The sequence below is a fragment of the Myodes glareolus genome, chromosome 4, assembly GCF_982192425.1.
Source record: "Myodes glareolus chromosome 4, mMyoGla1.1, whole genome shotgun sequence".
NCBI lineage: Eukaryota > Metazoa > Chordata > Mammalia > Rodentia > Cricetidae > Myodes > Myodes glareolus.
Window position 1 is genome coordinate 38889257 of NC_142029.1, and position 12589 is coordinate 38901845.

A 12589-nucleotide genomic window follows, 5' to 3' on the forward strand; every position below is an offset into this window, starting at 1 on the left:
CAGAGAGGGTAAGTGGGAAGAGAAATCTGGGCTCTGGGGAGAAGGCAAGAACAGGGGAGAAAGAGATGTATACTTGTGGGGCCAGAAGCCAGGCAGCTTCCAGCCAGTCAGATAGGAGAAGCAGGAAAGTAGAGCATACAGAGAGAAAGAAAAGCAAAAAGCCCCAAGACAAAAATGCAGATGAAGAGAAACAGGTTAAGTTAGAAGAGTTAGTGGGACAAGCATAGGCTGAGCATTCATAACTAATATGAAGTCTCCATGTCATGATTTGGGAGCTGGTTGGTGGCCTGAAAGAAAGCCTGTTAAAGAGGTGAGAAATGGAACATTCTAGAAACATTTCTGCACTCACAGGAAAGTAGAATGCTATCAGAATATTCTCTTCCCCTTTCCTTACTAATTCTATGACTGAATGTGTTCTAAAAGAATCAGAAAATGTTTTGCCCCACACACACCTTGCTTCACAACATTTTATAGAGACTGATTTTTTTTAAGATTTATTATATAGACATTGTTCTGCCTGCACATATGTCTGCAGGTCAGAAGAGGGCACCAGATCACATTACAGATGGTTGTGAGCCACCATGTGGTTGCTGGGAATTGAACTCAGTATCTTTGGAAGAACAGACAGCGCTCTTAACCGCTGAGCCATCTCTCCAGCCTGAGATTGATTATCTTTTACATGAATGAAAAGCTTTCAGCAACCCTGAATCAAGAAACTTGATCAGCACTGTGCTCATGTGAAGTATCTGTGTCCTATTTTCATAATTCTCACAATTTTCTAACTTTTCACTACTGGTAAGCCTGATGTGGTGATTAGGAGCTAATGACCTTTTGTGTTACTATAGTAATTTGTGGTGGGAACTATGAACTAACCCATACAAAACAGAGAGCTGAATCAATATATGTGCCACTAAATGGCCATCTACCATCTTTCCCACTTTCTCCTTAGGTCTATCTCCGGTGATGCAAGGATATTGAAATTACATCAGTTAATAACCCTACCATGGCTTCCTAAGTTTTTATTGAGAGAAACAGTCACAAGACTCTCATCTTAAATCAGGAGCTGGAAAGGGTCTACTTAGTGAGCAAGGTGTGTCAAAATTCCACACAGGCCAACAGCCAGGCTACTTGACCAAAAAGTTAACCATACTGTGAATACAAAGGGAAACTTCTAGAAGGAAATCTGAAGTACTGCTCTGGTGTGCATATGAATGGTAGAGAAGAGAGTCTTATTGCTGACATAAAGCTTCAGTGACCAGAGTAGACCAAAACAAACACATTTTCTTAAGCCAAGCCTTCACCACAGCAAGTCACTCTTCAACTTTATGAAGACAGGATGGTCAGAAGGCTGCAGAAGTTATGGTAGAAGCTAGAGTGTACTCTCCATGATGCTGAGCTGCCCACTGTATCACACTATCCCCCATGATGATCTGGCTCCTCCTGAACGTCCTATGGAAAACAGCAGCTTGGCTTATGAGGCTTAAGAAAAAGAAATGCCACCATAACATAAACATGCAAGGTAAGGATGCAAATCCTGTGTTGCGTTACTTGGAGCTCGGAGCAGGCTCTCTAGCCACTTTAGCTAAGATAACGGATGATGGCAGACATATTGAAAAAAAGATTGTCAGATGAAAGAGATGCCATCAGGAGCATCAGGCCTAACAAGAAGTCGACACCCGGATTCAGATCCCAAGGACAGGCTGGCTTTGCTGGAATTAACGCACTTGGTCACTGAAGAGCCCTGAGAGAGGAGCGACACTGACATGACTTAGGAAGCTGCAACCGCTGCCCTCACAGCTGACCAGGAGGTCAGTGAAGGAAGTCTGTGGACATGTGGGACGCACAGGTCTACAGCTAAAAGTGGGGATGAGGACATGACTGAATTGCTCAAAGTTCCTAACATTTAATGGATGAAAAATTATTTTTATTTTCAAGACAGGGTTTCTCTGTGTAGGAGCCTGTCCTAAAACTTGCTGTGTAGACGAGGCTGGCCTTGACCCCACAGAGATCCACCTGCTTCTCTCTCCCAAGTGCTGGGATGAAAGGCATGTGCCAATACCACCAAATTATTTATGGACAAGCAAAAAGTTATATATTTAGATGAAACCTATCCCTGGTAAAGGCATAAAAATGTTATTAAAGTGACAAAAGATTCAGAATATTTTATGTTTAGTTGATCAAGCATCATCAGAATTTGAAAGAACAGGTTCCAATTTTGAAAGCAGCTCTAGGCAGGCCAAACACTACCAAACAATATTACATAGAACTCCTGCATGAAGTGAAGATCCAATCGGTGTGACCGACCTCATTATCTTAGAAACTGCCACAGCCACCCATTCAGTAGTCACCACTCTTTATCAGTGGGCAGCCATCAAAATCCAGGCAACACAAGCCATTATCAAAAAAACATTAGCTCACCAAAGCACAAATGATCACAGGCATTTTGGTTTTGTCTTTGTTTTTGGCAAGAAGGTATTTATTTTTTTCAGCTCTACCAGTGATTATTTGTAATTATTAGTTCTACTACTTTGCTTTTTGTTGCTATGATAAAACACTGACCAAGCACCAGATGGTGGTGGCACATGCCTTTAATCCCAGCACTCGGGAGGCAGAGGCAGGCAGATCTCTGTGAGTTCGAGGCCAGCCTGGTCTACAAGAGGTAGTTCCAGGACAAGCTCTAAAATTACAGCAAAACCCTGTCTCAAAAAACAAACAAACAAACAAACAAAAAAACACTGACCAAAAGCAACTTGGGGAAGGAAATCATTTATTGATTTACAGGTTATAACCCATCAGTGAATGACAAGGCAGAAATCCTGAAGAAACAGCTTGCTTTCTCTGATCTGCTCAGCTACTTGAACAGCCCAGGACCACCAGCCTAGGCCTGAAACTACCTGCAGTGGGCTGGACCCCCTATACAAGACAAACTGATGGAATCAATCTTAGTTGAGGCTCTCTCTTCTCTGGTTTGTGTCAAGTTGACAAAAACTAACCAGCACATTAGTGTACATTCATTGTAAAAGTTTGATTATGAAATCTTTGTCCATATATATTAATGTACTTTGGTGATACTCAACCTCCATCCCTATCTCTATTCCCTTCCCTGTTTCCTTACCTCTTCTCAAACACTTTCATATCTTTTTAAATACCAGATTCTGCATATGAATAGACATGTTATTTCTTTCCAAATCTGGCTGAGTTAGCTTACCATGATTATCTCCAGTTCCATCCACATTCTTGCAAATGAAAGACTTTGTTTTGAGAAACACCATTGTTCTTCTTTAGTGGAAAAGAAAACCCACAATGATGTATATGCCACGTTTCTTTATCCACTCGTCTGTCTGCAGGCACCTAGGCTAGTTCCCTAATGGAGCTATTGTGAATACGGCCCCAATAAACAAGGGTGTGCAGGTGTCTTAGAGACCTTAGATTCCTTCGAGAATTAGTTACATTAATGAGGTAAGTTTCTCTGGAAGGAGAAATAACAAGGGTAAAGAAAGCCACCTGCCTTATTCATTAAAATAATATCAAGAATATTTTCAACAACCCACTAAAGGGAAGATTGTACCTCCTACAAGAGTTAATGAGGACCAGACATTTTTTTTTTTTTTGGTATTTTAGGTTAGGTTTTTAAAATGAGTTTTCTTGTTTATATAATAATGAAGTACTGCCAATTATATTGCATTAGTATCTTTTTTCTTCTTTATTTTTATTTTTTTAAAAAACACTCTTTTCTACTTTTACAAACCCTATCCCAGTTCCCACTCCCTCCCCTCCTCCCCCATTCTCCCCATCCCACCCCCCATCCACTTCTCAGAGAGGCTAAGGCTTCCCATGGGGAGTCAACAAAGTCTGACATATCACTTTGAGGCAAGACCAAGGCCCTCCCCACTATATCTAGGCTGAGCAAGGTATCCCTCTAAAAAGAATGGCCCAAAAAGCCAGTTCAAGCACTAGGGATAAATCCTGGTCCCACTGCCAGGTGCCCCAGGCTGCCCAAGCCATGCAACTGTCACCACATCCAGAGGGCCTAGTTTGGTCCTTTGCAGGTTCCCCACTATCAGGCTTGAGTCAATGAGCTCTCACTGGCTCACATCAGCTCTTCCTGTGGTATCCCCATCATAGTCTTGATGCTTTTGCTCATATTACCACTCTTCCTCTCTTCGACTGGTCTCCAGAAGCTCAGCCCAGTGCTTAGCTGTGGATCTCTGCATCTGCTTCCATCAGGTGCTGGATGAAAGTTCTATGATGACAATTAAGGTAGTAATCAATCTGATTACGGGGCGGGGGGCAGTTCAGGCACCCCTTAGTGCTTAGGGTCTTAGCTGGGGTCATCCTTGTGGATTGCTGGGGATTTTCTGGTGCCAGGACCCAACAAATCTTAGACTGAGAAACAGGTCATCTACTGTGGTTCCCCCAAAAGATTAAAGGTTTGCTCTTCAGACAGTAGGTCCAGTCATTTCTTACATTTCATTATATTAATGGCATACTTGTAATTGGAAGTCAATACTCAAATTCAGCTATACATGTGTATATACTTTACACTAAGTGTACAAGTCTAAGTTCCCTTCTTTTAGCAGACTTTACTTATGATTTGAATTGACCATTTTAGGGCTAAAGCGATGGCTCTTTTGTTCAATTCCCAGCACCCACGCCAGGCCTGCTGCCTGTAACTCCAGCTCCAGGTATTAAGAGCACCTGCACCAAGTGCACATACCCAGAGATATTCACACAATTAACTTAAAAATGTTTAAATGAAACTACCATTTTAGTAGGCAGTTCTCTACCTTCCAAGCTATCTAATTGTAAATATTTTAAAATTTCTAATCTACCAGGAATGAGAAAATACCTTGGGTTTTGATTGGTTTTCTTCAATAACTGAATCCTTCAAAACATCTGACTTTGCAGAAACGGTTTCTTTTTTATGATAAGGATTTGCAGGGCTAGAAAGGTGTCTGAACATTAAGAGCACAAACCGCTCTTAAAGAGGGCCAGTTTGGTTCCCAGCACCCATACTGCATGGCTCAATCATTGGGTAACATCAGCTACAGGGAGATCCATGCCTCTGAACTGAGCAGGCACCTGCAATCATGCATGCACTGGACAACACACACACACACACACACACACACACACACACACTTAAAAATTAGATATTTCAATTAAAAGAAGTAGTTGCTTAAAATCTACAGATCCAGTAGGGGGTACCAATGGAGACTCATGGCCAGATTGGTCCAGATATCTGAAACAATAATAAAATGTACATCAAACATAACTAGTGACATAACCACATTCAAAGATAGACCTCTGTGGAGAAACTAACTGGCAATCTTCGCCCTGGCCCTCTTTCTGTTTCATTCCTTAGCTAGGTACATAGTAGATAAACACAGAACTTCAGACTAAAACATATCTAAGCATGAGGTCTAGTTCTAATGTGATTGTAGTGCTTGGTCTGTTTCAGTGTCTATGTCTTGCTAACAGTAGTAATAACTATGTGTCAGAGTATCCATGGCTTTTGTTTAGTTACATCAACACCATACTTATCAAGTGATATTGTGTAATATTAGAGAACAAGAAAAGATCACTGTGGAGCTCCACGTAGAGGCACAGCCGTTTGCTGTCAAGTCTCTGGGGAAGAGGTAACAATTTCCGATTTCTCCATCTCCTGTGTTTCAACACCACCTGTCTCCGTAATCGGAAGAGAAAAAGCAATCCCCCTTTCCATGATGTTTTTCTCTTAGGTGCCTTTCAGTTTTCAGTTCAAATGTCACCTACTGAGAGATCTTGGGTTCTAACTCAATACTTCTAAGAGATCTCTCCATGGACCTCAAAGTCCCACAAGAGACAGTGATTATGTTTATGAACGAACCCAGGTTATTTTTATTTCTTAACCTAGAATAGTATTTTTTTTTTTTTAAAGTAGATTTTCTGTGACTTGGAAGCCGGCAAGTTCCAGGTTACTGATGATCTATCTCTGTTCAAATTTGGCAAATTTTTATCCACGATGCCTTATGGTCCATTTCAAACAGGCTCGTCTTCTTTAAAGCAGAGTCCTGTAATAGCTCCTTCCTTGTAATAGCCTGCAAGACCCTACCTGATGGGCCTCGTCTCTTGGTCACCCAAGCAGTACCTACTCTCTACCCTTTGCTTTGAACATGGCCAGAAACCTCAGGGCATTTGCTCTGGATGGTTCCTTGTCCCTTGAATGCCTTTCTCCTTATACCTAACTGGCTACAGGTATACTCAGCTCTACAGTCCTGAGTTAATCCCATACCAGTTCTCTCCCCTTTGTTAGAAGAATAGAACTTCTAACAATTCTATATGATGTTTTATAAGACCTTCCCTGACACCACTTGTTAAACTGTAAGCTTTCTAAGTCAGGAATGTGATTCTCCTTGAGTGAATTATCAGTCTTGACATATACTAAGTCCTGAGTAGAGGTTCACAAGATATTCTTCACTCGGTACATACCAGAGCCAGAAAGAGGAATTCCTTAGACAGATGCCTGCACAGCTGCCAGCTCTGAACACAGCTATCTCACTCTGAAAGCCGTGATGTCTGTCCATGAGCACTAAGCCTACCTACAGCAGTCAATGCTTCTTACAGCCCTTGTTTTGCTAATTCTGTTTATAGTCTGTATCCCCTGAAAAGCCCAAGTGTCAAAACCAAGAAAACTGACTTTGTGGCAATTTCACAGACTTCTGCTCATTGTAAACCAAACCCCAACTATACTTTGGGCAATGCTTTCAGCACCTTCACGTCTATGATTGTGAGTTACTACTAAAGAAATAAAAGCTCAAATTCTGTGGCTGGCTGGGAGCAAACATACCTAGTGTGTGATCTTAATCTTGCCGCATGGACCATTCAAAAGAACTGAAGTTCAAGCAGTCACCTTACGAGGAAAGCAGAGCTGAAAAGACGGCAGGCACCTTGTAATATGAAACTGTGACCCTGTGCTAGTCCTGTTGTATTTGATTGACAGGACCATGAAGAAAAGCTAGGAGTTCTTGCTCTCAAGAGCTAACAGCAGACACATGAAATTTACTGCATACTTGGTATACACCAAACCTTTTCTCGTGCTTTCTATGGATTAGAATAATTATATCCTACTTACACAGATAGCACAGGCTTGTAGCCTTAGTGCACCACAGCAAGCCACAGATGGAAGCTAGCCATATTAATTACAAGGCTAGAGTGGGTCCTGCTCTTAATTTTGAGTGAAAACTTGATGTGCATGACAATCAGGAACACTGGAAGCATGCTGAACAAGGGCTGACAGCTAAAGTTCTAGTACAATATGCAAAGCTTTCATATGCAAGAAAATAATCAGGAAGTTTGTGATATAACCCTGACATTAGATTTCAAATAGTAGACGAGAGAGACAGGGATAAATGATTAGGTAGACAGAAAACTAAAATTTGGTTATTTTAAACTATGTTCCAAATTGTTTGATTTTTGTCTAGAAATATAAGCTGAAAAACTTTACTTATAGATTTTTCTTAATTCTGACATAGGTTATTTTTAGAGATTACCAAGGTACACCCTGGTAAGGTGTACCTTAGAAGGAAAAGAAAAGAAAGTTTGATTCCCTATAGTCCCCCATAACTTTTATAAGGTTTTTAAGCTTATGCTAAGGATTAGAATAAAATCATAAAAACCCATTCTGCGGGTATTAAGAGTCTTCAGAGGCCTCAAACACTCTAGTTCCCAGACAGAATACACCAACATTTCAGCAAAGACAAAGAGCACACAAGCCCCACCTGCACACTTCACACAGTGCCGAGCACTTTGCCCCGTGAACACATGGAAGGGGGTAGACAGTTAAGCAGTATCTTTTCAAGGGTCAAGTTCAAATCACGTTGAAGACCATCTACTAATTCTCAGCTGCTGAAAGCAAAATTTCCTAAATAATGTCACAATGACAGTACTCTGCACAAAATCACAAAGGACGTTTTAAAAATTTTTGTTCCTTATCTAAGATCTCAAGTGCTCAAAACTGTGAGCAGAAATAAACGTCTTCTCAAGTGAAAGAGGAGACAGAGCATGGTAAAGACTGCTTTATTGCTGACAGTTAGTACATGTCAATAAATAGTGATCCCCACAGAGCTCAGTTACTCATCAGATTCCTGGTCCATCAAGCGCTGAATGCAATTGAACCATGTGAAGCCTGGGATGACGAAGTCAGTTCTGCTTCTTGGGAAATGCAGCCACAGCTAACTGATAGAGGGCGTATGCTGTTCCTGAGAAACACACAAAAACATACTAAGGATTCTGAGACTTCGGTACATACACTCAATATTGTAGCTCAAATGTTAATTTGCCATTAAGACAAGCTTAACGGCTGGGAATACAGCTCAGAGGTAGGGTGTTTGTTTTCTAGTGAGAACACACATGCACAAGCCTCGGTCAAACATAAAAGTGATAGATGGTGAAATTTTAAAACTTAAAACAGTTTCATCATTACTTCATTTCTATTTATAAAGGTAGATAAGTCACAATATCTTCAACATAACAAATGCAAACTTTTTTAAAGCCCCTACTACTGGAGGCAGGGCAGTATGACTGGGGAGAGGCAGTTGAGAACCACTAGAGACACTCATAGCAGGCTACCTCTATCAGAGCTTAACCATAAACCTGCCAGGTCACACCTGTTTGAGAGGTTAAAATGCTCTTGGGTAGTATATTCTAACTTGCTTATCTGAGGTGCAGTGAGATGGCATACAGACAGACTGCCTACAAAATCGAGCTGTCACTGATGCTCCTGTCCTGAAAATATTCAAACAATGTCTTACCACCAACTGTCAGAGCCATTGTGAGTCTGTAGAGGAGGGCATCAGAGGCCCCGCCCTTCAGATGCACTGGGACTCCATTATCCTCCTGGGTTAAAAAAAAAAAAGAAAAAAGACATTGATACATGTGTCACTTTTTTGCAGTTAAGAATCAGAATATTAATTATTCATATAAACTTCAACAGCTCCTGACACTCCCAGAATTTAAATAATTTAAGAGGCTTACAATTTTTACTCTTTCTCCATTATTTTATAATTACAAACATGTAAAACACAGCAACCCTTTCAAACTAATTTGAGACCTAATGAGGTCTTCTTCAGTAGTATATAAACTTCAGAGCAGGAAAACATAGTCCTTGAATTCAACAATGTAAATATAAGATAATGGCCCACTGATCATTAGGAAGTTCTCCCCCTTTAATAAAAGGCGGGGAAAGAGGCTTTGGCTTATATAACACTAGCCCGGCAGCTTTTATATCCACTTAAGAATTTTATTTTTATAAAACATACATAATACTTTTACTACTTAAAATTCCTCTTAGGAAAAAAATTATAAATCACAATAAAACAAAAATCATTCACAATCTAATTACTGATAAAGGTTAAGTGCTCTATTCCACTGGGCCTTTCCCCAAGACATACCAACCATTAACAGTATAGTTAGTATATGTCACCAGTTTTAATGCATATATATATATATATTCTAAGTTATATATGCATATATCAATTCTAAGTTATATGTACTCAATATATAAAAGGCATTATGCTATACAATGATGTTATACGCTACTTTCAAAAACAGTTTCTTAGTTCATTTAAATCTCTCTTCAATGGCTACATAATATTCTACCGGCTGAAAAATGTCTTAACTGAATTAGTCAATCTTTTAGTAATTTCTAGGTTGTGTTTCTTAACATCTTTTAGCAATTTTCTTACACATATGCATGTATTCTAAAGTGTCCTCCAGAGGGCTTCTTAGACAAAAGGGCATGTGACTGGTTTATAATATTTCAGCTACCAGCTCAAGCTAAACATCTGTCCCTACTATACTACTGCTTGTCTTGTATGAGAATCCTGCGAGTGGTTTTGTCTTTCTCCCAAACCTGGCAAACACAATCTATTTTAAATCTTTCTATTTAGATTGAAGGGAGTGGGGTTGTCACTCATAATCGGTATGCTTTAAGACTCAGTTTCAAGAGCTGACCTAGAAGCTATAGTTTTTCAGTTCTTTTTTAAAATTTTTACTTATTTATTATGTATACAATAGTCTGTTTGTGTGTCTGCCTGCAGGCCAGAAGAGGGCATCATATCTCATTTCAGATGGTTTTGAGCCACCATGTGGTTGCTGGGAACTGAACTCAGGAGCTTTGGAAGAGCAGGCAATGCTCTTAACCACCAAGCCATCTCTCCAGCCCCAACTCTTGCATTTAATAAGCACTTCAGCAAAGTTAAAGTCAGGGTAATATAGCTTTAATCTATAAAACTGAAAAGACAATGACAGGGTTACAACCATTTCTTGGTGACACTCATATGGTCATATAGCCAAGCTGCTGTATAAGTCTGTGCCCAGAAAAGGGCTGCAAGAACAGTACTGGCAGCCTTCATGGCTTTGAAGGAACCACCACAAGGCAATACTTGTAGGGGCCAGCAGAGATCTTCCTCCATCTAGATCTCCAGAGATGTCACATTCTGGCTCCATAGAAAGGTGCAGTCAAACTTCTACAGTTTCCTAATCCACTAGCTAGAATGTTTTTAGGGCAAACTGCTGAACAGAAGATCAACAGTCAGGAAGACAATGTCTGCCACATCCCACCATAATCTTCCTTGCCCTGAAAGCTGTGGCAAACTTAATTTGCATTTCTTACAGACCTGTAGTTCTTTGAATACCAATAATACAATCATACTTTGAAAAACTGCTTATCTATTCCATCTCTTTACAGCAATAAATCATAGAGTTTTAGCTATTGATTTCTCTCGTCGGGTCTTTTGAAGTTTCTTTAGAAATCTTCCCCACCTAAGATACTATACTCTTTCCTGCAAGTATCTTATAACATCTACTGAATTTCTGCAATATACACTTTTGGTTTCTGAGCCTTTTCTTATAGTTTATTTTCTTACACCTATTCAGTTATTTCCCAAAGAATGGCAATTTATCACAAATTACACACACACACACACACACACACACACACACACACACACACTCATTGATCTATGCATTTTTCCCACCTCCCAAGGCACTTGCTGGATACAGCAAATAGTCACCAAGAGAGTCCCATATGCTCAAGCTAATACAAAAGAGGCTAAGATGTAGACCTCTGAATTTACTCCCTAAATCCACCTTCTGAGCTCTATTACAAGTAATGATCACCTAAAATATTTCGGTACCTGAAACAGCTTTTGTTTCTCTGAAACTTTGTTTTCAAAATTCCTCCGTGAAGTAGTGCTGACAGTCCTCTGGGCAATCTGACGGAGGGCCTGAAGCAGAAATCCGCATCTAGTAACCAAGACTCAGAGCCTAAAAAAACCTTCAAATTTCCAATCCTTCACACTCTGAAAGGAAACTGAGCTTTGAACCATATTTAACTCACCAGAGATAAAGACCAGGACCAGCACCCGGGCTTTCTAGATGCTGTCTAGCCTCGGCTCTGTGCTTCACACTATAATTGTAGTCTCCAGAAGCCATTACCTACATAACCTGTACCTAAAGTCAATCAATAGTATCTTTTTGTTGATCAAAGCACAATGATATAAAGAATAAATAATAGACTATATTAAACCATTCTCATTTTGTATTCACCTATGTTAAAAATATCTATTACTTGACCATAATTGGGATTAAGGATGTAACCACTGACAGACTTTTTCTTTCCTTTTTATTTATTTATTTATTTATTTATTGGCTACCAGAATGATACTTACTCAAAATTATTTTGGAGTGGAGGGAACATGCTAGCCAAGTTCCCCACCAGCTTCATTCCTAGTTACCTAAGAAAATTTTAATGGGGTGTAAGTCTTGTTCAAAGGTTTATAATGTAGGTTTATTTAAATCAGTAAACACGCATTTCACTTTCTAAATGGTATTGATAAGATATTAAAACTGTTAAATAATTATAAAAGATAATAAAACCACAGATTTTTAAATTCCGGAAAAATACTTCACAAGCTCAAAGCAAGAAGTGTTAAAAGGCAATTCAGAATCGCTATTACACTTCAGTCGTGAATATCCATTAAATCCCAACCAAAATTGAATAATTTAGTTCTTTAGCTTACTTCTGACGCAAGTAAGGACCATGTAAATTTATGTCTTCTCACTAAGCCACAAAATAAAATGACAACAAAAAGGCACTCTTCTGCTTAGTGTTTTCTGGTGTCAAAAATCCCCCGCACTGGAGCCTATAGTCTTATCAATAATCACCAGTTAATGGTAGTGAGCGGGAAAGCAAATTTGGTCATGCTCTTCCCTGTACGTCTGCCCAGCAACGACCAGGGGAGAGCAGTGGGAAAGGTCAGAGGAAAAGGACGCGGTCAAGGTGACTCCGCATCTGTCTCCTGCCCCACGTCCAGCACGGCTTTCTGTCGGGGTCCCTGAGCCTCCGCCCCGGCACCCCCAGCACCAGCCAAGCCCCAAAAGCTACCTACCAGCAGATTCCGCAACATCTTGGCTCAGCTGCTGCCCACCAACCGCGACTACTGAACGTCAAAAATCGGAAACCAGCAGGCCGGAAACGGAACTAACTTGTGGCGCTGCGCGTGCGTCCAGTAAGAGCGCTCGTTCCTGGAGGAGGGGCTCGCGCTCC

General features: G+C 40.3%; 1 protein-coding gene across 1 annotated transcript; it reads right to left on the minus strand.

The window, feature by feature from the left end:
* Window positions 1-8042: 8042 nt before the first annotated feature.
* Window positions 8043-12589, minus strand: Cox7a2 (cytochrome c oxidase subunit 7A2). The gene is made up of 4 exons (XM_048435724.3): window positions 12432-12589; window positions 11178-11267; window positions 8793-8877; window positions 8043-8240 (listed from the first exon to the last, which is right to left on the minus strand). The coding sequence occupies exons 1-4, from the start codon at window positions 12447-12449 to the stop codon at window positions 8182-8184; spliced, it is 252 nt and encodes an 83-aa protein (XP_048291681.1). The 5' UTR covers window positions 12450-12589; the 3' UTR covers window positions 8043-8181.

What these genes read in the sequence shown, in the direction of transcription:
- Cox7a2 (XM_048435724.3), bottom strand. An exon ending in AGAAACAAAAGCTGTTTCAG is followed by an intron (nt 8,878 to 11,177) that starts GTACCGAAATAT and finishes TTTTTAACCCAG; the next exon opens with GAGGATAATGGAGTCCCAGT. An exon ending in AATGGCTCTGACAGTTGGTG is followed by an intron (nt 8,241 to 8,792) that starts GTAAGACATTGT and finishes TGTGTTTCTCAG; the next exon opens with GAACAGCATACGCCCTCTAT.